The 26440-nt window shown below is 38.2% G+C and overlaps 1 protein-coding gene and 1 long non-coding RNA gene across 5 annotated transcripts; both read left to right on the forward strand.

Annotated features, from left to right (window-relative positions):
* The first annotated feature begins 1744 nt into the window (after nt 1-1744).
* On the forward strand, nt 1745-16444 carry fut9a (fucosyltransferase 9a). Of its 4 annotated transcripts, none has more exons than XM_032547183.1 (6): nt 1745-1968; nt 2103-2214; nt 8489-9028; nt 9558-9802; nt 12797-12973; nt 13179-16444. In XM_032547183.1, the coding sequence occupies exons 5-6, from the start codon at nt 12961-12963 to the stop codon at nt 14261-14263; spliced, it is 1098 nt and encodes a 365-aa protein (XP_032403074.1). In that variant the 5' UTR covers nt 1745-1968; nt 2103-2214; nt 8489-9028; nt 9558-9802; nt 12797-12960; the 3' UTR covers nt 14264-16444. The 4 variants fall into 4 exon arrangements, with proteins under 4 accessions (XP_032403074.1, XP_032403077.1, XP_032403075.1 ...); XM_032547186.1 differs by having other exon boundaries at nt 12801-12973; XM_032547184.1 differs by having other exon boundaries at nt 1745-2214.
* A 1981-nt stretch (nt 16445-18425) lies between these two features.
* Nucleotides 18426-19971, forward strand: LOC116708988 (uncharacterized). Its single transcript, XR_004336796.1, has 2 exons — nt 18426-18459; nt 19511-19971. It is a non-coding gene; the product is annotated as an uncharacterized LOC116708988 (long non-coding RNA).
* The last annotated feature ends 6469 nt before the right edge of the window (nt 19972-26440 follow it).

Genomic DNA, 26440 nt, shown 5'->3' on the forward strand with positions numbered 1-26440 from the left:
ATTGTAACTAATTTCAACTTGTTAAGACCAGGACATTTCTCTCTGGGTTATTTAGGGCCATCTGGACTCAGATTTCCTTTCCTGATGCCCTTCTGTTTAAACTAAACTCTAGCTAGAAATCCTACATTTATTGAGGATCAAGATTCATTAAGCTCATCTCACGGCACAACAGCAATGACAGATAGATGTCTGACCCAAGTGCTCAATGAAAGGTTGGGATGATCTAACACATTTGGAGCTTGATTCTGTTTAGCAGAAGCACATAAGTGCTTTTTAAACCTCTGCACTTTCAGTTTAGATCATTCATTTTGAAACCAGAGTCTCACAAGTTCTACGCTATAATCTGATCAGAAAGGACTTAAATGATTATTTAACAAGCTTTCCCAAAGTTTGATGGGGGAAAAAAATACACATTTATGAGTGAACTTGCTTTTTAATCCTCTCTGGTTAGAGGTGCATTCATAATGCGTGAAATCATACATCCACTTAATATTTACAAGAATTTCATGCTCTGTTAACAGAGTCGTTCAAGTTCATTACCATTACTGTAATCTTTATTTTGCATCGTCCAAAGGTCATGCAAAAGTATTTGCTTGAATTTACAACAAACAAACAACAGTATTTTAATGAGATGTTATGTGGTAGACCAGCTCACACTATAGTTCTTTTTTTTTTCACAAAATAGTTCAAGTCCAGTCAGATCACATTGAATCTCTGAGCTGATTAGGTCTTTTTGGAAAACTCACAGCTGATTAACATCCCGGGCTGTTTGGCTATCCACATACTTTAATTGGTTTCGGCCAATAAGATGAAAGTTTGAATGGAACACATGTGATGGCATTCTTGACAAATGTGCAACATTTAGTGCCAACATTCTTTTGTACAGTCGAGGCTGTTGTTCAGATGTCACAATTTCACATTTCAACAACTCTGGACTATGTTTAGTGATTGGGTGACTTATACAGATAATTAGTTTCCCGGTGGTTTGTGTCATCTACGTAAATGGGGGATGAAAACCCCCAATTATTGGGGCCATAACAATTGCATAAAAAAGGCATAACAATCAATCAATCAATCAATCAATCAATCAAGGTTGTTTATATGGCAAGGCAGTTCAGAGTGCTTTACATCATAAAAACACAAAAAATATAAAGTCATACCTAATTTCTTTTAAAAACAACATATTCAATTTGTTGCTTCTTAAAATTATGCTCCACTTTAACCTGGTAAAATAACATCTATTATATCCAGTGGCTTTACCATGACAAAACCTGAAAACATTTAAATTGCATGAAACTTTTTGTACTGTGCAGTGCTGTTGTTTAGACTGTTCAGTCTAAACAAACATTCTAAACAACTAGTTGCCTTCAAAGTGGCTTTTGAAGGCAACTAGTTGCAGTACAATTCATTTAAAATATTAAGATATTGGACTGATATATTAAAAAAAACAACAACATGCCATGCAGTTCAGATGTTAATAAAAATGGAAAATGATGTGTCGTATGCTGTGTTGGGTTGTTAACTGACATCCCAATGAGACATACATAAGGTCATGATTGTAACCTCTCAAAATGTGAAGAAGAAAAAAAAAAAACATGCATGTTTACGGAATGCACAGTCTCTATTGAACAGCATATATTTTTTAAATGCGGCTCAGCAGCATCTCCACTTCCTCCAGCAGCACTGACTGTAAACAGAACAAGGTAGCGCATGGGCAAGCCAGCAGGGAATTATTCCACATCGCATCACATCCCTGAGCATATATGGCGTCCTCTCACACCGAACCGCGAATTTAATGTGCAGCGAATCGAGGCAGCCACCCCCGCCTCCTCTCTTTTTTTTTTTATCTTCTTCTTTTTTTATTTTTTTTATTTAATCATTATTTATTTAATTAATTTGCAGCCACCATCTCCCGGTCGGTGTGCTGCAGAGGGAATGATGCGGGCAGCGTGCGTCGCCGCTTCATAGGTAGCGTCTTTCTCCTTTTTTTTTTCTTTTCTCGAGATCAAGACGACGAATGCGGGTTCATCCCAACCCGCTGCTGCAAACACCACAGCGGATTGCCTGATTTTATTTATTTATTTGTTTATTTTTAATTCCAGGCGCATCCGCAGCTTTTCTGCGTGGTGCAAGGTGTCTTTGAACCTGAGAAGGAGAAGGATCTCCGGGAGAAATCAGAGGAAGGCTCTGTTTTGACTCACGTATGTTGAGATGGTGAGTAGCCCCTAAAAAACCCCTCTGGTTGTTATTTTCATTTATTTGCTTCTGGTATCCAATTATTCGGCTAATTAGTAGTGATTTCTGCAGAAGGGGCAGAATGACAGTGATTCACCGATCTTCGCGTCTCATTTAACTCCTCCATTTTTTAAAAAGATATTTAATCCACCAGACAATTTAGATCGTGCGCTTCCACCCTCCTAATGAATGGGACTTCTGTTTTCTTGTCCGTGTTTTGCAGCTCCAGACATTTTCAGCCCCATTCAGCATTACTCGGGCTTTTATTCTGGCGTTTGGGACTCAATTAACGGCGCTGTGCCAGTCGGTGCGTAGCACAATCCCGGTGATTTTCCGCTATTCGTGAACTTTACACAGTCAACCATTTTAAATAGTGTCTCGAAAGCATCACGTTTTAAAATGACCTTCACTGCTCGGTAGCTGGAGATTCATTATTCTCGTGGATGGAGTGCAGAGTTAGGCTCAGACGTCCTGTACGGATGCTCGTAAATCGGACACCAAGACCTGGCCTGTGTTTTGATGCACATCAGTGCGTCTCAGTTTTAGTGAACCTTTTTTTTTTTTTTTTTTTTTTAATTGAGGGTATATGTCGAATTTGAAGCAACCCTGTAGCCATAATACGGGTGCAGTTGGAGGGAAGCTAAAGGGATCAGTTGAATGTGAAATAGACTCCTCAGCAGTCCATGGTGCAGGCATGCACATCTCTACACGGAGTTCTTAATCAGTGTTTATATCAAGCACCCTGCACCCAAAGTTAATATCCAAAATGGCATAAGGGAAATTAGGCATTCAAACTGTTCTTTTTTCTTTCAGGGTTGACTTGAAATACATCACATGTCTGATTCTTATAAGCAAAATTTATCTGCATATGTGGCTTATTTTGAATCCACCCAGGATCACGATTATATACATAAATGCTCAAATACAATGCTAGTAATATTAGGATAAATTTTCCTCATCAAAAACTGCAGAGAACTTAAATGCTTATTGTAACCAGGTTCTGGTAAGACTATGACTTCATATTTGACCTCTCTCTTCTTGGTAGAATTGATAGAGAGAACTTATATATTTATATATAATGTATTATATATAAACATATTTCTTTTATATTTTATGTTATATTTTATTAGTATTTGCTATTTTGTTTCAATAGCAGTATGTCATTCCCATGTTGGCTAAATATCCCGGCTGCAGGAGGAAAGGACATGGATGACCAATAACTTTCTCAAACTACTCTTGGCACTCCACAAATCCTCAGCATTTCCTTTTTAAACCATATTGTTGCTATTTCTCTCTCTTCCACTCTAAGAGTCAAATTTGACCCCAACTTATCATTTCAGCAACACATTCAAGAACTTTGTAAGTCTTAGTTCTTTCATCTGAACAACTCTTCCCGAACTCAACCCCTCCCCTTCTGCCTGAAAGATGCAGAGAAGCTGGTCTGTTTCCTCCAGGCTGGACTAATGGAGGATTCCTCTGTAGGATTCCTTTAGCATTCATAGACACCAGTACATTTAGAACTTTGCTACCAGGATCCTGGTTGGGAGACACAAATATGACAACATCACTTCAATCCTCCACTCTCTCTGCTGCCTCCCGTTAAAAATGAGGATTCAATGCAAGCTCTAGCTGATCGTATGCCAATGCACCAGGCTACCTGAAGAATCTCGTCTAATTCCCAACAACCATGACAAACCTCTGTTCTGCAGACACTGTTTAATCCCCCAAAGCTCTAAGCTGCACACGACAGGCAGAACCTTCCAGGCAGCAGATTCATGGCTGTGAAAAGCTGTTGAAAGGTTGGAAGTCCTCCTTTCCATCACCCTAATCTTTAGTTCCCTCCAGAGATTATGCATGAAATTCAAGTCAGGATTCTGGTTGGGCCACTACTAAATGTAATATTACATCCAGTCAGGAGAAACATGCTGGTAAAATTAAAGATACATTTAAACTTAAATCTCCCAGCAGTTTGTGATTATCTCTGTAGTGCAACTGCTTCGCATCTAAAAAGCTAACAGTATCATATTTTTGTAAAATAAAGTCATTAACACAACCCAGCGACAAAAACAATAATATGCAGCATTATTCTAACATTTCAACATGTTTTATTTCATCCTGTGGCAGAGAAGAAGTGAAGAAGTCTGATTTGGGCGAGTCGGTGAATAATGACAGTGCTCCTTCTAGTCTTCTCTAATTTTCATTCTGACTCAAAAACTGGGTCACAATTTTTCACACACTGCTTAGCTGCAACTGCACAGAATATGAGTTATAAAGATGTCTGTATAGATTTTATGTGTGGGTTAAACAAAGAGACCATGCATTCAAAGAAACAGTAAAGAAGGATGAGCATCAATGCAGAATCCTGACTTAAAACATCTGAATTGGAACTAATGTAGATGCACTGTTCATATTAAGACCGATACAGTAAACCTGGAAAAGTAGGGCAAGCACTACATTGGACAGGATAATGACCTAAAAAAAAACAAGGGCTTTTTATGGCAAAGAAACTGTGTCTTTAACTGGTCAAGAAAGTTGTCCTTAGAAAGGGAAACGATGAAAACAAAGAAATATTAATTTTGTTGATGAGCTGCTTCAAGAAAGGCTGAGAAAGGTACACACTTTGATATGCTTTGGTTGGAGCTTCATCTTTTAATCATTGGAAAATGTATTTTCTTTCTTTTCATATACTTTCACAAGTATTTAGAAATGAAACTGCAGATCAAAATAACCGATTGATGTTCCCTTTTTGTAAAAACTAGTGTTTTTAGATCCACTAAAATGACCAAAATGTTTTCTATTTAATATAAGCCAGAGTAATGAGGAAGAGATTTTTTGAGATTAGGTGTTAGATACCAGGAAGAAAGTTGTGGAGCTCCATTCTACAAATGGAAACAGAACTGGAGTCAACATGGACTGAAAGGCGACTCAGCAGGGGAAAAGTCAGATAACAGTTTGCAGATACACTCAATATAAAAAACCCCATCATGTCTGGAGACATGCCATGTAGTTTGAGGAAGCTAAAATGAAAATGCTTAGCAATAATTACAATGCTTGTATTTAGAGGGGGGGAGAGATAAACTCTGTCTCAACCATGAAGTACGGACATGGCATCATGATCATGTGTGGTATTTTATTGTGAAGGACTGGCGCAGTTCACTAAATGGTAGGTAGAATGTTGTGTGGAAACATTAAAGCAACATCTCAAGCCAAATTCTGGTACAGACGGGTCTTCAAAGATAGTTGCTATGTTAGGCCTTACATCACCTGCCGAACCTGCCAGGTTCAGAAGACGTTTTTATCTTTAGTCTCATTGATTACTGCAACAGTGCCTTCAGAAGTCTGCCTAAAAAATCAGTCAGACAGCTGCAGCTGATCCAGAACACTGCTGCTCGCGTTCTCACTAAAAATCAGAAAGACAGAGCGCAACACCCCAGTTCTAAAATCCTTATGATGGCTCTATAGATGGCTGCTGTTTGTCTATAAATCACTGAACAGCTTAGCACCAAAATACATTAGAGCTCTTTGTCATTGTAGCACTTTGGTCTGCTCTGCATCGCCGGAACCAGAACCAGAACCAAACACGGAGAAGCAACATTCAGCTTCTATGTGCTTCAAATCTAGAACAAACTTTGAAAAGACACACAGTTCCTTTAGATCAAGGCTAAAAAGTTGCTTTTAAAGAGTTGCTTTTGACCCATAATCACTGGAACATTGACCAACATATTTGATGCGTGCTGATTTATTTGATGATTGTCAAAATGTAATGTTTGTTACTGGTTTCACAATTGGTGACTGTATGATGTTCTTATAATGTGAAACACTTTGAATTGCCTTGTTGCTAAAATGTGCTACACAAATAAACTTTACTTTACTAAATGTATACCGAACCTATTCATACAACCAAATTAGTTACAAACTGACCAATGTTTTGGAGGCACCATCACAAAACCTTGACCTCTGAACCCTGAAAAATGTGTGTGAACAAGGTAGCCTAGAAACCTTTAACAGAAGTTCAGTCAGAAGGAATGGGCCAAAGTTTCAGCAAACGATATGAGAAAATTGTGGAAAGTTCCCAAAACGTTTGACCCAAGTTATGCAATTTGAAATGTAATACTACTAAATTAGAGATTATAACCTCTTAATTGCAAGAATAAAAAGAAAAATATCTATTATTCTGGAATTTAGCAAATGGAATCAATCGGAGTGTATGTCTGTAAAAAAAAATAATTGCAGTACTGCATGTGTTTCAACCCAGGTTTTAAATAAAATTCAAATTTTCCTATTTACCCTGGAAAAACTGTATTTAAATGGTCTCAATGTTGACAGTGGCTTGTAGCAGTGAGGATGCACAAAGTATGTAAGAACTATTGATCTTTGATATATGTTTGTGTTTGCAAAAGACCACAGCATTTGCATTTCTGGCATTTCGATGTGAGGAAATCTTTTTTCACGTTTTTATCTTCATCACAGCAGTGTCCCTGAGTGCAGAGGAACTGTAAAAGTTATCAGTGCTGCACTTGTTAAACTGCTCTCTTTGTTTATCTTAAGAGCTGATTGTGCATGTGTATAGATAGTGCAGAAACAGAACTGGATGTGGCAGTGGATGTGAACTGAAATGCAAATCTTGCAACTACACACTGAGATAATACATCTGGACCATAGTGTTATTAAGAACTCTGGCATCAGCATTCTACATGTGCAGTGAATACAGAATATATAACCTGTGAATACATTGTAAAATAATATCACTTCCTTGAAAATTAATGCTTATTCTTTTCTCTCTTGCTGTTTTGTTGCAGTGACAAGCTGAGTTTAAGCCCTGTAATTACATTTGTCTGACTGTTAGTATGAACATGTTGTATCAGTGATAAATAATCATTAACATGTTATATCAGTGATAAATAATCATTAACATGTTGAATCAGTGATAAATAATCATTAACATGTTGAATCAGTGATAAATAATCATTAACATGTTGAATCAGTGATAAATAATCATTAACATGTTGAATCAGTGATAAATAATCATTAACATGTTGAATCAGTGATAAATAATCATTAACATGTTATATCAGTGATAAATAATCATTAACATGTTATATCAGTGATAAATAATCATTAACATGTTGAATCAGTGATAAATAATCATTAACATGTTGAATCAGTGATAAATAATCATTAACATGTTGAATCAGTGATAAATAATCATTAACATGTTATATCAGTGATAAATAATCATTAACATGTTGAATCAGTGATAAATAATCATTAACATGTTGAATCAGTGATAAATAATCATTAACATGTTGAATCAGTGATAAATAATCATTAACATGTTATATCAGTGATAAATAATCATTAACATGTTATATCAGTGATAAATAATCATTAACATGTTGAATCAGTGATAAATAATCATTAACATGTTATATCAGTGATAAATAATCATTAACATGTTGAATCAGTGATAAATAATCATTAACATGTTGAATCAGTGATAAATAATCATTAACATGTTATACCAGTGATAAATAATCATTAACATGTTATATCAGTGATAAATAATCATTAACATGTTATATCAGTGATAAATAATCATTAACATGTTGAATCAGTGATAAATAATCATTAACATGTTATATCAGTGATAAATAATCATTAACATGTTGAATCAGTGATAAATAATCATTAACATGTTGAATCAGTGATAAATAATCATTAACATGTTATATCAGTGATAAATAATCATTAACATGTTGAATCAGTGATAAATAATCATTAACATGTTATATCAGTGATAAATAATCATTAACATGTTGAATCAGTGATAAATAATCATTAACATGTTATATCAGTGATAAATAATCATTAACATGTTGAATCAGTGATAAATAATCATTAACATGTTATATCAGTGATAAATAATCATTAACATGTTGAATCAGTGATAAATAATCATTAACATGTTGAATCAGTGATAAATAATCATTAACATGTTATACCAGTGATAAATAATCATTAACATGTTATATCAGTGATAAATAATCATTAACATGTTATATCAGTGATAAATAATCATTAACATGTTGAATCAGTGATAAATAATCATTAACATGTTATACCAGTGATAAATAATCATTAACATGTTGAATCAGTGATAAGTAATCATGTTAGGAACCGGGGTTTTTGTTCCCTTTTTGTGGGTTTTTTCTGGTCTCCCTGTTGGTCTGTGGCTCCTCCCTTCATCCACCAGATGTCACCAGAGGCTGTCTTCCTGGAAGGGCGTACCTGTGGTACAAGTGCACCTATGTTTCATTATCCAATCATCCTGAGGCTTAAGAGGAGCGGATGTTCTGCACTTCTTCGCCTGAATATTAGCCAGTAACGGTACTCTGAGCCCTCCTGAGTGTACTCTCTGAGCTTTTTCTGAGAAGAACTCTTTGTAATTGTTGCTTCCTTGTTCTCAGTTTTTTTTCCTCGTGACACCGTGTATTCTCCTTGAGAAGACCTCGTTCTGGCTTTCGGGCTTTCCCCTCCTTGTGACACCGTGGATTATTACCCACTGGTTGCCCGAGTCCCATCTTCACCTCCTCCGTTCGATCACAAACTGCTCCTGGATTCCCCAGCTGGCAGTCGGACAGCTCCTCTGTCTTCCTCCACGCCTGTACCTACCTGTCTGCCCTCTTCAGCAGCCTCCACCTTTCCACACGGAACCTCCCCAATCAAGCCATCCTCTGGAACCCTGATTACCTTCTAGACCCACACAAAGGAATCATAACCCCGAGGTGTACATGTAAGTACAAGTAAGATCAGTCTTGAACATTTTTTGCTGCTCTCATCTCCAACAGCCACAAACTCACCATCTCCCTTTACTGTCCTTCAGTGTACCGACGACTCCGTGAATCTGCCCCAGGGATTATTCTCACCCGACCTCTCTTGCCTTATTGTATTAATAAACATCCTCTAACTGATTCCTGCTCTCCTGTGGTGTTCTGCATGTGGGTTAGAAAACTGGAACTAAACATGACAAACCAGAAACAAATCCAGATGTTAAAGTTCTGAAAAATTCCTAGAATTGAACACCTATAAATAAAAGTCCTATAAAAATGTGGTTATGTGGTAAAACATGTCATTGTTTTGTGTTTATTATATTTAGAATTTTGTTTGTAAGGTCAAGAAAGTGAATAAAAAAATGGAACAAATATGCAAAGGTCAAGCACTTCATTGATGACGATGTTTTGTGTCTAAAAAAAAAAGAAAAGAAAAGACAACCCTCGAGAAAAGATATAACTTTATATCTGACATGTATCCTCTGTTTCAAGGTGTTGGACAAGCGTCTGCTGAAGGGTGGTTCCCATCAGGTAGTGCTGCCTCTCTTTCCCTGTAGTATCGGGTGTGGACGATGATGAGGATGTTCCTGAATAGATACAGACAGACCGAGCATCGTCCTCGACGCAGTCTCAAACAGACGAAACTTTCCAGAAGCCGGAGAATTATTATCAATTCAGACGACGCTCTGAGAGGCAGCGTTCATCTTCCTCTTCTGACAACGAACGTAAGAGAGAAGGTGAGGCATCAACACAATCTTCTTCTGCAGACCTGTACTCTTCTGTAAAACACAGCCAGACCATGCAATAGATGATTTCTCATTTCTAAGCTGTCTTCTCTAGCATTTGCACAGTTAATGGTTATAAAAATGCAAGTAATTTGGTTTACTTCATTTTACACAAGAAATCTTTTCAAAACTTAGCCCTATCTAAACTAGTGTACAGCTAGATCACATTTCATTGGAGATTAAGATTGGATTTCATTGCAGTTAAGTCAAATTGGCATCGAAAGCACGTAAGTGTCATAACATTTTACAATGAGGAAAATATTTTGAGTGCATACCAAAAGGGGAAAAAAATGTGTCGACAATACAATATTTTATGAACATCCTATAATTTCTGAGAAATGCACCAATGGAAAAGGAAAGCACAGTGTTTGTCCCTGGTTGGAAAAACCAGAACAGAAAGCTCAAGTGGTCGACTCAAAAACAATGATGTCTCCTTATCACCTTCATCAACTCCTGGATTTTTTAATCCCTCACAGCATCAAATGTTTTAATCCTACATTTCTGTAAATTTTCTTTTTATTTTGTCCTTTCATACAGACATTAGATTAGATTTTTTATTTTCTTCAGTTTCTTATAGCATTGATTAGAGAAGCACTCCTTTCACGATCTTAAACTCTAACATGGAATACCCAGACATATGTTTTAGCGTTCATTGCCATAATGACAAAACCATCTTCCTGAGTTGCATATTCCCAAACTAAACAGGAAGTTTACGCTCTAAACCAATGATCACGTTGTATTTGGGATGATTTTTTGGATCAAGCTAATTTTCTAGTGTTCAGCATTTTTAAATTTACAACCACAAAGCTGATTTCAACACTGAAAATGCTGCAGAAATTTCCAACAAGTGTTTTTGAGGTTCTTTATGTGACAAAAATTTCTTGTACTTCCTTTATCAAGGTCAAGGCATGGGACTGCATGAAAGGAGAAGAAAGCATCAGACCAAGTGTCAGGTTCAAAACAACCTAAACCATCAATAATAACATAAAGAGGAAAGACAAGAGAGTTAGATTTCTTATACTCGCGAGGAGAACGGACAGAGACGTACTCAGTTACAATCTCTACCCACTCTGAAGTACGTCCTGCAGAGTCCTGTCTTTTTATTTCCTTAGGGCGGTCTCTAGTTACATAGCTTATTCGGTTATCTTGAGTTAATTACATAGCGTTGCTGTTTCTTCTGTTCTCTTGAGGCACAGGTGTGTTGCACCTGCGGGATGATGTAGTGCAGAATGCAAAGTGAAGAGTTCAGTTCCCGTTTGTTTCCTTCTGTAGTTACAGTACAGGAACTGATGAAGTTATAGAACAAAGATGACATGCAAAACAACAATCACTTGATTTTCTGCATTACTGTCATGGGATATAACACAATAAGTAAGGTTGTTTTAGTCTTTTGTATCACATCTGAAGGCAGGTTACTGTCCCATGCAGTAGCAACCCACGAGACTAAAACCTCAGCAAATCGAAAGACAAATTTTATGAATGATGGATCTGAAACAAAGCTGCTGTTTTTATTCAGCGAGTATTTACTCTGATGAAATGAAATGGTTATGTTCTGCATTAGTCATGGCAACACATTTCAAAACATAAGAGGCTAAACTGGTCAAATTCATTGGTGTACAAATATGTAGTCATAGCAGATGGAAAGTGTCTTCATCTTCGTATCATCATAAATAACATACATTTCGAATCCTACAAGGATGTCCAAAACCATTTACCATTTATAGCAGTCAGTAGGCACAACAATGTTCCAGTTTGTGAGACCTGAGCCTATGACAGCTTAAAGTGATTTCTGTTCCAAATCTCACAGGAGCTAAACAACAACACTTGGATTAAAATAATCACTTCAGCTTGTAAAATGTTTGGTTCCAACAAGCAATCCGTATATTTTAAAGGTTTAGCTTGGCTCTACAATATAGTTTGTTATTTTTACATGCTTATCTGTATGTTTATCAAACTCCTACATGATAAGCTTCAGCTTATTATACTGTCAGGACGTTGTGGCAGTATAATATGCAACATTTGTTGCATATTATACTGCCACAACGTCCTGACAGTATAATATGCAATGGATAATCTGTGAAAAAATCCAAGGTCCTCTGCCTCCTACCTGTGGTACTGCCATAACAACAAAAAGAGCCAGGAAGAGTGTCTTATCAGTGTCAATCATACCCAAGTGGGAGGGTTTTACTTACCGCAGCTTTAATGGAAAGATTGTTTTATTAACCTTCAAACTGCATGGTTGAATGAAAAGGCTATGTATATAAATGTATGAGTATTTACACTGAACACAGTGATAGGCCAAGGTGAGTACCAATAACATCACTAAATCAAAGTACACGTCCAAAGATGCAACCACAAATATAGCAGGTCAGGTTAAAATGTACATGTCCTTTATGTTTGATCAGATCACAATCATAATTGTATAATTGTATAATTGTATTGACCTCTTTAGGTCACCAAGGACCTGTTTTATTCTTCTAATGTATTGCAGATGGCAATACATTAGGATAGCAGCGAATCAGCCCCTCGGCATGATTTTACCACCGCTATGTTTCAAAGTTCACAACCTCATTGTTTCCTCCAAACATTCTTGTCATTTTTTTTGCCTAGTAATCCAAGCTTTGTCTGCAAATAAATATTAGTGTATTTGGGCTTATATGTGATATTTTGCTCTGAAATTTGAATTTGACTACTTAATCCTGTTTTCTTCTTTTTTTAGTCTCTAATGTTTTATGTTATAAAATCACTCAAGCCTAGAAAAATAACTCAAACACATTCATTAAATGTGAGAATTTATATTACTTTCATGGAAAACTGTAAGTGTCTGTGAACCTTTGACCATAACTGTGTCTCTGCATGTTGGTTATACACAATTTATAGAGTTTTTTTTCCCTCTAAATTTTTAATCTGTACTTTCTCTTTATCTTTTTCAATGTCCTTGTGAAGAAAGTATCCCTAGGAAGACCTGCTGAGTCAAGACCAGTCAAACCTCGTTAGGTCATCAAGGATGTGTTTCATTCTTCTAAAGTTCAAAGAAGCATCTCTCACTGCGGACCATCCGATTTATTGAAAGAGCACAGATTCATAAAGGGCTTTGTGTGGATCTCAGCATGCTGCCAACAGGTCTGTAAAGCAAAGTGATTGAAGAAGCATCACTGTTCACAGTTACTCCATAATATCTAATGCGTTGTGCTATGCAGGATACATTTTCAAGACAGCTTTCATTCAATAGAGAGTGAAATGAATGAATACAAAAACGGAGACAAATCTTGATATTGAAACCTTTTGATTGTGTTTTCTTTTTCTCTCTTTTCTGTGCTCTTCTCAGGACAGAGCAAGCCATCTGGAACTTTTCACAAAATCCTTCGACCGCTTCTGTTCAGTATTTTTATTCTCGGATGTTTTGTGACTGCCTTCTTGATGTATTTTAAGCCATCCACCAGCTGGTTAAATGGTCCATTAGAGTCATCTGATTCCTCAAATCATGTCAAGCATGTCTTTGCAAAGAGTGACAAAAACATGACTACAGTTCTTGTTTGGCTGTGGCCCTTTGGACAAACCTATGAAATGAACATCTGCAGCTCTGACTTCAACATCGAGGGCTGCTTCATCACAGCGGATAAAAACTTCTACAACAAATCGGACGGGGTCGTCATCCATCACAGAGACATTGCTGGGGACCTGTCCAACTTGCCGACATCCCAGCGTCCCCCGTTCCAGAAATGGATCTGGATGAACTTGGAGTCGCCGTCGCATTCAGCCCAGCTTCCTGGGATTAATAACTTGTTCAATCTGACTCTCAATTACCGTCAGGATTCTGACATCCAAGTGCCTTATGGGTCTATTGTAGCAGCAGATACTGTGGAGGACTTTGTACCACCAAGCAAAAGCAAACTGGTCTGCTGGATCGTCAGCAACTGGAATCCAGAACATGTACGAGTGAAATATTACAACGAGTTGTACAAACACATTGAAGTTCATGCGTATGGACATGCATTTGGGGAGTACGTCGCTGACAAAGATTACATCCCTACTATGGCCAGTTGTAAGTTTTATTTGTCCTTTGAGAACTCAATCCACAAGGACTACATCACTGAAAAACTATACATCCCCCTCTCTCTGGGCACAGTGCCAGTGGTTCTTGGCACAACCAGAGAAAACTATGAGAACTTTGTGCAAGGAGATGCTTTTATCCATGTGGATGATTTCAGCTCACCCAAAGAGCTGGCTGACTATCTGCTTCTTCTGGACAAGAACGAAGAACTGTACCTTGGGTACTTTAAATGGAGACGGCACTTTAAAGTAAACAGAGCCCATTTCTGGGCAGAGCACACATGTAAGGCCTGTGATTACCTGAGACAACACAAAGAATACAGGGCATTCAATAACCTTAACAAGTGGTACTGGGGCTGATGGTGCGTAGATGGACTATGCAGCACTCATCACCTCTATAAGGTGGGACTCAGCACACAGAAAAAAAACATTTACTTGGTGAAACAAACATTAAGTTAAAAATTTAGATGTAATATTTAATTCAGGCCTTTTTGAAATACCATCTCATTTGTGATTGTGAAGATGTCACCTATGCAGAGCACTGAAATCAAATGTGAAGGTAGTTTAACACTGTCGTGCATAATTTTGGAAATCTGTAGGTGTCTTTAAACATTCTTTGACGTTTACATTTGCACTGCAGATCTAAAAGATGCTTCTCTTTACATTTTGTGAAGAATGATCAATGATCGTAGTAGTAATTACTTTCAGCGGGCATGTCATTAAGAGCTTGGTTTCTGTAGTTGGTACCCAGAAAAAAATGATGTGAATTGGATTTTATTTAGAAGGTTCCCTTGCAGCCTGAACAACCATAATTTTCAGCATTGTCCAAGTCTTGACATGAATGAAAAAAATAAGTAAGTAGTATGGAGACTATCTTACCTTCCTCTCTTCCTACCTTCTTTTTTCTGTTTAACTTTTTGTTTCATTCTATCCTTCAACACTTCCGTGTTTACGTAAATCTTTTTTTTTGACTTCTTGTATTCTAAGTCCTCCTTTTCTTTCCGTTTTCCCTTCACTCTTCCATCTCTTTTGTACTTCCTTCATTTTCTGTGATCTTCCCTCTGCCCCTCTTCCGCCCTTCCCTTTTCCTTTCTTCCTAACTGAGGCTCAGTTTCCATGGCCTTCTGACTATTTCCTATTATGTTTAAATCCAAATACCCAACAGCAAAGAAAAGATACAGCTCTAAGGGGTTACAGAAGGAAATGAACAAAATTTTGCGGTAAATCCTTTGAACATTAAGTCACTACACTCAGGAATCATTTCATCCCTGTTAAACTGGTAACAACAACCAAACACACAAATCTTACTCCTCTGAAAAAACACCAATGTTTTGGTGTGTTTTCACACCAAAAGGTCAACATTTATCAGGACCTAAACGCATACTGATTACTTTCCAAACTAAATGTGACAAATTCTGAGACAGCTGTCTAAACGCCTTTTTAATGGCATCACCAAATTAATCACAGAACTGATGATGTCACGACAACATGAACCAACATTTGTGTTTGTTTTGTCTATTTTTAAAGAAAATGATGTCCCATCAGCTTATCCCTGTGATTATGAACATCTTTGTTAGCCTCTTTGTCAGCCAGTTTTGTCACAGCCGATATAAATCAGGCTGCTTTCGGTAACAACTAGGCCAAAGCTATTATAACTCCAGGAAATGCAAAGCCTATGAGATGGCATGACTAAACTTTTGTAAAAAAAACAAAAGACAGTCTTTAACCCGCCTGGACCTCTTCAAAACCAAATAATGTGTTAACGCTAAAAGTCAAGACTAATTCGTAGTCCAGCAGTATGTCAAGTTATGAAAAGCCTAAATTCTCTAAACTAATTTCAGTTCAGGTAAGGGACTTCTTTTTTGCAATATAAACTAACTTTTGAATTAAAAATACACTCTAAAAAGATCGGCTGCAACATTCACCTCACTGTAGCTAACATCTCAGCTTACAGCTGCAGATAGTCAATCCGTTCCAAAGGAGCCTCCAACTACTCGATACTGAAGAGCATAAAGTCTCAGTGCTGAATAAACGTCCGTATACACTGAGCAGAAAGTGTCACCTTTTTAAATGTATTTATTTTTTACAAACCCCACCAACTTGAAATAATTACATGACTGGTTGATTTTACTATTTGTAACCGCTCACAGGTGACTAGCATTGGAATAGTCCTCTGGATTTTCTCGAGGGTTCGACCAATCACAAAGCTGTTGAGGTCCTTTTATCTACCTAGCAACAGAGTCGGATGACTTCTGACTTCTCGCTGCTTTCAAATAAACCTGGAAATTTTGACCCTTACCCTAAGTTGCTCTTACTCTTAACAACATTTAAATTGCAAAATAATCCACTTATGAATGCAGGATTTTATTTCTGATGATCAGATGTTCTTTACAAAGTGTCCATTTATTTTTATTTCAATAATTTATTAGGCCCTTTGAGAGACCTTAGAGGGTCCTGGTGGGTCGTCTGTTGTAATGATATCTATTGTGGATTATGATGCACCTGCTCTGTTATCTCATAGAGCAGGTGCAGAAGATGAAACAGCACAAAATCAAAAACATGGCTGAGTCAATATGCCATGCTTCTCTGCAATTTCAAAATAAAGCCTCAAATATTTATTTATAAAGTTAAATACTGATTTTTGAATGGAAGTTTTTCCAAAACCATTTTGTTCTGAATTAAAAATATTTAATAGATCATCCATATTTTTTTTCTGTGACTTATCGGAGAGTGCGTAGTTGAAAGCGGGTTTTGCGGGGCTCTTTGTTCCTCTGTTGCATGTAGCACTACATAACAATTAAGATCACATTGTCACAGTAATAGAATTATATTACTTTTAGATCTCCTTTGAAAAGCTGTAAATTGGATTCCATCACCACCCATCATCAATGTTTGGACATTGTGTTTTTTCATTTAAGTTTTAATTCTGAGCAAAAACCATGTGAACATTTTATGCAAGTTGAACTGGCAGCTCTCTTTTGGGTCAAAGCCTGAAATATATATTTTTTGTGTGAATTGAATACTTCTTCATTGTCACTGGGACCAGCGTGTAAAGTATCATGAGCTCAGTTTTATACTACACTCTGGTTACTAAAATCAATATTGAAACAATACGTGACATAAACTGAAGGGTTCAACTTGATAGAACGGGGCTGTGGCATGAGATTATCAATCCAACTCCATTAGCGAAAGAACAGCATAATATGTTGTAAATATTTTTAAAATCAAATGTGGTAAGACGCTGAATAAAATTCTACTGTATTCTTGTGGGTGATGTTTTGATGAATTAAGAGGCTAAACACTGAGGTAAACAGTCGGAAACACTTGAAGTAAAAATACAGATCAGAGACGATGCTTGTAGTGCCGGGGAATGGGAGCATGTGTGTGTGTGTGGGTGTGTGTGGGGGTGGGGGTGGGTGTGTGTGTGTGTGTGTGTGTGTTTTTTTTTCTTTTTCATTCAAATGGTTTTGGATCAGGTGGAAATCCTGTTGGCATCACGTCCGAAAGAAAGGTGTGCCAAAAATGCAGCCCAGATATAGCACTTTTATTTATGTAAAGTTGTGTAACTCACTGTGCTTATGGGTTGTCTTAAATGGAGCTGTTTGAGTTTATCAGCAAGCCTGTCCAACAGATGCTTTTGTTTACGGTTTTATAATGTATAGTTCTTTCTCCTTTATGAACATGAAGCTTTGTTGTCCAGTGTGGTCGGTAATTTTGCACAAATGGGGTTTCTGTTGTGAATGTTGTTTGTCCCATTCATCCTTTCTTCTTTTCAGATACAGCGAGCTGTAGATTGTCTGTTCAGGATTGGAAGGCAAATCAGGAATTATCTTGTTAATTTGCAGGTACGGAGATCAAAAAACATCTTGTACTATGAATGGGATTAAATCTCTTATGTGTGGTTTCTACTGAAATTACAAAAAAAAAAATCTGCCAGTTTACTGAGACATTTAGTGAGTCAGAACAAGTTTTTTGCCAAATCATTGTATTTTGCCAAATGTGTTCTAACTATAGATGTCTACTAGTATAATGGAGAGAATAAAGATATGGATAAATGAATGAACCTGAATGGTGTGACCTAATGTTATACTAGAACCAAATATTTACACACACTGTAAAATAAGACACACAAAATGAAACAAACTAGGCCCGTCCTATTTTAAACCAGTCAGAAAAACTCTTTCTATTTGCTAAATGCCAGAAAATTGAGAAACATGTTGAGAATAAATTTTTCTTCAAAGAAAGTGCTCTAAGTGAGTGCTTAAGAACAGACTTCTAGGTCAAACTAAGTTTGACCGTTTTTGTTTTGTTTTTTTACTTTGGATTCTAATTCCAATGACAGAAAGTTTTACTCCCAGAGAATTAAGCACCATGCACGCACACGCACACACACGCCCACACACACACACACCCATAAATTTCTTGCCGGCTCCAAGGGGGAGGTGGGCACTCAAACACGCTCCTCTCTTGGATATTTACTTTCTTTCTTTAGATGAGAAAAAAAGAGTAAAAACACCACTATCTGCCTTCAGATAGTTGCTTTCTTTCTATTAAAGGTGAAAAAAAGAGTAAAAACACCACTATCTGCCTTTAGATAGTTACTTTCTTTCTATTAAAGGTGGAAAAAAGAGTAAAAACACCATTATCTGCCTTCAGATAGTTACTTTCTTTCTATTAAAGGTGAAAAAAAGAGTAAAAACACCATTATCTGCCTTTAGATAGTTGCTTTCTTTCTATTAAAGGTGAAAAAAGAGTAAAAACACCACTATCTGCCTTTAGATAATTACTTTCTTTCTATTAAAGGTGAAAAAAAGAGTAAAAACACCACTATCTGCCTTCAGATAGTTACTTTCTTTCTATTAAAGGTGAAAAAAGAGTAAAAATACCTATTTGTTTCCCATAATTTTAGGGACTTTAACCCAATTAATAGCGCTTTTTCAACTTTGTCTTGTCCGGTCGGATCTCGTCAATCCGCCGTTGGCAGACAAAGTCGGACATAGGGCGGTGGCCCAGTGAAGAAGTTACTTCCTGGGACTTTGTTTCCAAGTCCTGTTCCTCTGGCCGTGCACGATTTTCAGCGCGTCGTTCTTCGTCTGTCAGCAAACGGGTATGTTGAGATCCAGATCACGGCACCAAGATGATAGGTATTTTCTCAACCTACATAAAAAGAGAACCACAGACAACATTTTGGTTTTCAATCAAGTCTTTTGCAAAAGGAGAAAACATAGCAAAACAGATACACACAACTATACACGCCCACACACCTGAAAACACCCCTGGTTGACATGAAAACCAGTCATTTGAATAAACTTTACTTTCTGTTTTTGCGTATTTTCCCTGTGAGCCTCTCTGGCTAAATAGAAAGAGTAGTTATCTTGCAATTAGAAATGCCAATAGACTATTTAGATACAGTATTGTTTAGACATTCTCATTCAGTAATGCTAACTAGCCTGAGCATTCATACCAGGTTCTGTGGTGAAGAAACAACTGTAGTGAAGCGAACAGAAACGGGAGGGTGTGAGAGCGTGAACAAGAGGGTGACTGTTTCTGACAAAACAATAGTCAGAACTGCTCTTAAATTAGTAACAGTTTGCCTGCTTTTCTCAGAACTTCCTCCTGGTCTGCATGGACCTAAATTGTGCAATTAAAAGTCTCAAGTGGGATTGCTGTAAAGACCGTTGTCGTGAGGTTTTGGACTTCTGCCTCAGACAGATAACTCCACATGGCTGGTTTGATGTTGTTCTGGTGGCTGAGTCCGTGCTCTGCTGCCTGCCACACAGAAGACTGGAATTATAAGCTCCACTTCAGCCAAAGTTTAAAATTTTGTAACGTTTCTCCAGATGAAGTGATTGAATGTCGACAAGACCCTTTGAACAAGGAGTTTCTTGATCCCTCAAGCCCTGACTTCAGCAGGAAGAAGTCATTCATCATGTGTTCTTTCTGTTGCAAACAACACAAAGTCAATGAGGAAGCGTCACTGTTCAAAATGAATCCAAAATATTAGAGTTGGTGTCCTTGGCAGGAGGCTCATTCAGGGAACCTGTTTTACAATTGGCCTCAAAGACCAATAAAACAACAATCAGTCACTATAGTTACAGTTAGCTGACTGATGTTGAAATGTATTCATTCATCATGGCTTTTCTTGTTTCTGTGCCCTTATCAGGACAAAGCAAACCATCTGGAACTTTTCACAAAATCCTCAGACAGATTTTATTCAGTATTTTTATCCTTGGATGTTTTGTGACTGCCTTTCTGATATATCATAAGCCATCCACCAGCTGGATAAATGATCACAGAGGCCTCCTTTCCAGAAATGGATCTGGATGAACTTGGAGTCGGCGTCAAATTCAGGCTGACTAACCGGGATTAATAACTTGTTCAATCTGACTCTCAAATCAGATACTTGTCCTTCTATTTTGTCACGAAATATGTGCTTTCAGACCTTGTGCCTGATCCATTGTTTAAAAGTTTTGTCCTTCCAGTCTTTTAATTTCTGTCTTCAAATTATTTCTACTTGATGCCCTCAGTTTCTTTTCATCATGTTTACTTTCTCCCTCTTTATTTCTGGGGTTAGTGTTACATGTTTTATGTACTTTGTTTCAGTATTCCATAAAATATTTGTGTCTAATCAAATTAATTTTAATTAATTGAAAACAAATTTTGGCCTCATTCTAAATTCCTTTAAAAAACAGCTATCATTTTTACACTTGCGGTTCATGTGACAGCATTGCATCATTTTATTGGTTGTGGGCTTTATTCTTATTGCCGCTTCGCCTGCCGGTACCCATCAGCTGCTTCTGGAGTCCCACAGGCCAAAAAGGCCCAATAGGACTCCTTCTTCAGCCTGACGGCATCCCTCACCGAAGGTGTCCACCAATGGGTTCGAGGGTTGCCGCCGCGACAGGCACCGACATCCTTACGGCCACAGCTCCGATCGGCCGCCTCGACAATGGAGGCACGGAACACGGTCCACTCAGACTCCATGTCCCCCACCTCCCCTGGGACGTGTTCGAAGTTCTGCCGGAGATGGGAGTTAAAGCTCCGCCTCACAGGGGATTCCGCCAGACGTTCCCAGCAGACCCTCACAACACGTTTGGGCCTGCCAGGCCTGACCGGCATCCTCCCCCACCACCGGAGAACAACTCACCACCAGGTAGTGGTCAGTGGACAGCTCCGCACCTCTCTTCACCCGAGTGTCCAAGACATGCGGCCGCAGATCCGATGAAATGAAAACAAAGTCGATCATCGAACTGCGGCCTAGGGTGTCCTGGTGCCAAGTGCACATATGGACACCCTTATGCCTGAACATGGTGTTCGTTATGGACAATCCATGACGAGCACAGAAGTCCAACAACAGAACACCGCTCGAGTTCAGATCGGGGGGACCGTTCCTCCCAACCACGCCCCTCCAGGTCTCACTGTCATTGCCCACGTGAGCGTTGAAGTCCCCCAGCAGAACAAGGGAGTCCCCAGGAGGAGCACTCTCCAGTACCCCCTCTAAGGACTCCAAAAAAAAAACTGATTTATTTTCAAGACCAACCAGTAAATCTGTGTATGTAGGAGTTTCTAAGATTAGACCAAGCTGGACTCTTTCATCATGAGATTATTTTTTCTGCCAGCCTTCTCCTTTATTAATTCTTAACTTGTGTTGTGTTGGGCAATAGATACCGAAGTTCTATTGCCAAACACGCCTAACAGTGCGTCACACTGTTATGCACAAAGCGTTACAGTGTGATGCACAAAGCAAGATAGACAGTTTGGATGAAAACTTTTTCCAACGTAATTTCACATGAGTGATAAAAAAAAAGGTTGCCACCAAAAAAAAAAAAAAAAAAGCGTTAGACTGCCTTTAACTTTGATTACAGCACACATTTGTTGAGGTGTTGTTTTGATAATTATTCTGCAATGTCACAAGATTTATTTCCATCTATGGTTGAAATCATTTTTTGCAAAGATCTTGTCCTGATGATGGAAGAGTCCAATCACTATGCAATACCTTCTCCAGAACATCAAACTTTCTCAATGGGGTGACCGATCCATTTGGGAAAATGATGTCCGACTTTTCCTGAACTATTCTTTCACAATTTCAGCTTGAAGAACCTCAGCATCTCATGTCATCAGGGAAGAAACGATCCATCGATAGTGTCACAGACCAACCAGCTTTTCACCAGGTATAGAAACATATTCTCCATTTATTTTCCCAAAAATTGTCAACAAAAATCCACCAAAAGCAAACCTCAAGTATCTAGAAAAATGGACCCAAAAGAAAATATCAACTAAGAATAACAAACAAGAACTGATCTCACACATTGAATACAAAAGGGAATTTGTACACAAAGGCTAGCCTAAACAAAACAAGTAGGCCAAGGGAAAAATACAAAGACAAACAATGAACAGCTAATTCAAACCAACAAATTAAAACTATAACACAAATGTGGAGACAAAATCAGTTTTGGTCAAATCAGGACTCAATAGGTCACATGAACTTCTTCCATTGCTCCAAGAGTTCAATCTTTATGCTCTCTTGCATTTGTTCCTGTTACCTTCGCTAATTAGTGGTTTTCTTATTGTAAGCACAGCTGTTCATTCCCATTTCCTTGAGTTCACTTGACAGTGTGCGTGACATTTTATGTGGAAATGCTCTTACTTTCACTATTAAACATAACCTTGAGTTCTAATGTTGTTTTTCATCTCCAAACACATTAGTAAGGTATGACGAACACGGCAACAGAGATAGTAACACTTCTCAAGAGGCTAATCAAGAACTGAAGCTACGAATCCTCCAGGCTTTATGCAACGAGTCCACTGGGGGGCAACTCTCACCAGGGAGAAAAGCTATTACATGTCTTACCTTACACCACAACTTTTTCAGAGACTAGGTTCATGCAAATTACACAAATCTGCTCAGCATGGTGATTGGACATATTCTCTTATTAAGTTTTTTCTGTATTTTGAGATTTTTTATGACAAAATGAGATCTTGTTCATAAAACCTTAAATTTAAAAGGATCACTGTGAGGGATTTACCCCCTTCTTAACAGGTGTTGTTTTTTGTGCTTTCTGTATTGTTGCTTTATTTAATATTTTGTTTTGATCATCCTCTCTTTTCTTTGAGGTCATGTGTTGCCATGGAGGCACGCCCATGAGCAGTGCTGACTAGGACCTGGCGTTTCCAATCTACCTTATTGGGAAAGTCCATTGTTTGAGAAGGAGAGATGTATTTTTTATCTTTGTTTGGTCCCAGCTTGTTTTTGTTTTTGTCAAATTGTTAGTTGTAATTCTGTAAATATTTGTTTAGGAATATTGTTTGGCACAAATGTTTGTTCTTTCTTCTACCTGGAAATGTAATTGTTGTCTGCGCCCCTTAATTATTCCTGGCCATGCTTTAAAAGCCAGGGTGACTCCCTCCTGTTGTTTGGAATGCTTGTCAGTTTGAGAGTTTGTAGTGCAATGTCCAAATAACTGCATAAAAATCAAAGATTTAGAGCTCTATAATGGCTGGACTTTGTCTTATTTTTGATTGCAAACCAACAATCTCCTAATGCTCAAGCATTATAATACATGATCCAGAGAGCTAATTTGAAGGAAGTTACATAAAAAGAAATATCTGAATAAATTCATTCTCATTATTTTAACTTTTCTTTGTGACAAATAAAATCTTTTTTTATTCTAACTGAGCTACAACAGGAAACCAATTTTAAAAAGGATGAGGGACTAACTCTACACTGAACTGAAATGTTCCTCTAAAGATGTGTTAAGCCAAACGTCACTGCTGCAGAATAAAAGAAAATGACATGCAAATCCAGCTGCCTGTAGTATTCACTTGACCTTGTAGGGGCAGACAAACAAATCCATAGCGGTTTTGTGTTGAGGACCCTGAAACTGGTGGGCTTCTATGACATATTCAATTTCAACTTGTACAATTTATAGTTTATGTAGCAAAACAAATCCAAGCTGATTTAAACATTTTTCAAATGTCTGCACAGTATTAATCATCAAAGTTCCTGAAAGGATTACTGACCATTTTGTCATATTCCATTCAGCATAATTAATCATCTCAACTTTATTAACCCGACTTGGACACGTTTGGCAACCTTTATGCTCACCTGTGCTGCCTGGACTTCTCTGTGCTCTTCTTTGCTCATCACTAAACTACAGTTGTTCACTACACCCCGTTTCCACCGTGTCTACTTCACCACCAAACTCTACAAACTCCATTCCTACAAGTCGCTAGTCTTGTCACGCATTCAGAAGCACACACCCTTTTGTTGAGGACTGCAGGGAATTGGGATGAGTTAGTAAAGACACTCACAAGGCCTTGCTGAAGGGATTTATGGTTTTGTGAGACTGCAGACTGAAATGATTGTACATCCTTGCCTCCTGCAGCCCCCTGTGCGACTATCCTGTTCAGCTGAAAATACTGTGTTGAAAGCAAGCCCTCCATATGGCAGCAGAGCACAGAGGGCTTCAGAAGGACAGGTTTGTGTGACTCCTCTCATTAACTACTAAAGCTGCCCCTCATTCCAGCCTGATGGGAGCCACTTATGTTATCATCACCATGCCAACCAGCTGTCAGCTTTGGTGCAGCAAAGCTTTTGCACTTCACACAGATGCGTCTGTGTCATGCTGATCTCTCACCCCACCGCAAAGGAGTCACCACAGTCGACGCTTTTCTTCTCTGGGATGGCCTGATTTAGGCAAAAAGGAGCAGCTGACACCTTATTGTAAAGCTTGAATAAATTAAGAGGACATCCGAGTCCAGGTCAAATAAAGGTCTATTTACTGGACCTAGACAGTCTGCATACAAAATCTGTTGGCAGCTGCACACTGGTTGAGTTCAGGCGATTGACAGACAAAAAGAAACATGCAAAATCAGCAGCCCCTTTTGCTCAGTGGGGTTGGCACCACCAGCTGTGCAGGTTAATATTACAAGAGGCTGATTGTTCTGCGGACAAAAATCACAAACAAGAGCACCCATGTAGGTTACTGTGTAAAAGTTATCACATGATAATCTGCTTTGTTGACATGCCATGTATTTTGCATGACTTAACTTGCAAATCCATGATGATTTTTATGTGATGGGGAAATATAGGTCACTCCCTCTTTGCTTCGATGTCACATGATGACAGATGTGCAACAGCAAAAGATTAGGAGACACAATGTCGCAGTTGTCATGTAGTCGCTTCAGGGGTTTTTTTAACGTCTGCACGGCTTTTGTGCTCATCAATCACTCATCTAGACACCAGAAGAAGAGAGGATTTCATACGCTGATAATTTAATCTAAATCATCATGTAGCTCTGTGTAATCCAGAGAATCTGTCCACTTCGTGATAAAAAAAGACATCTCGAGTAGGAAATGACTTCAGGTCAGATACAGTTATTGTGCTGAAAGTCTTACGTAAGATGCTTGATGTGGGTCAAAAATAACTTAGCCCTGCGCCTTGGAGGTTGGAAGATGCAACCCACATACAGTGCAGAACCGTGTTCCAGTATCACAGGCCGATCCAAGAAAAGGGTTACAGTCGTTACCAGTGGGTAAGTCCAGATACTTCTCTTTACGAGGGGTTGTGCTGAAGTAAATGTCAGATGAAGACACAGGGGAACAGAGTTCATCCTCAAAGAATTGCATTCCTCGCTGCCTCATCCTTCTCGCTGACCTCCCCGTGTGCATCTGTGAGGGATTAGGCTTGTGGTTTTCCCAAGCTATTTTGGACTCCACACCCCACCCCCATATTATTGTTGGAAAACTGATACAGATGCATGTATCGGGTATCGACAGAAATTAGTTGTTCATCATCTTTGACGTGGATTTTTTATTTTATTTTATTATGCAGCACACCAACACATTGTGTGGCAGATAACTATGAAGTGGAAGAAGAAATACATCTGGTTTAAACGTCTTACAAATAAAAATCTGAAAATTACATTTGTATTCATCACTCCTGATTCAGTGCAACATTTCTATAGAAATAGAAAGGAAAACTGAAAGGTTTTCTCATACTTCTTCACAGAATATCTCAGTATAAGTCTGAAGAGTAAGAGGCCGTGCATGAACAGAAGTTTTCCAGTCTTGAAAGATCCTCATTTAGAATTATATTCTGAATTTGGCTGACCTTTTCTAACAGAAGTGTACCCTTTGACCTAATCTACACCAGAGCAGCTCTGGCTGTGTGTTCAGGGTCACTGTCATGAAAGAAAGTAAACCTCCTCACCAGTCTGAAATCTGCTGTGTCTAACACATCTCTTTCCAGAATCGTCTTGTAATTAACCCCCATCTGTCTTCCATGTCCCTGACCATGAAAACCACACCAATGTTTCAACCAAGGGGGATTTGTTTATGAGCAATGTCTTCTGTCACACAAAGTTTTGCATGTTGGTCTGAAGGTTTGCTCTTTTTTTGACCAAAGCAACTTTTTCCAAATATCTGCTGCCTCATATGTCTTAGTATGAGTTTTTAGAGCTTTCAGTGTTCAATGCTTTCAATGTTTTTGTTCTACCACTCTTACAAAAAAGACAGATTTGTGCAGTGCACAACTTA

This window comes from Xiphophorus hellerii, chromosome 19 (assembly GCF_003331165.1).
Source record: "Xiphophorus hellerii strain 12219 chromosome 19, Xiphophorus_hellerii-4.1, whole genome shotgun sequence".
NCBI lineage: Eukaryota > Metazoa > Chordata > Actinopteri > Cyprinodontiformes > Poeciliidae > Xiphophorus > Xiphophorus hellerii.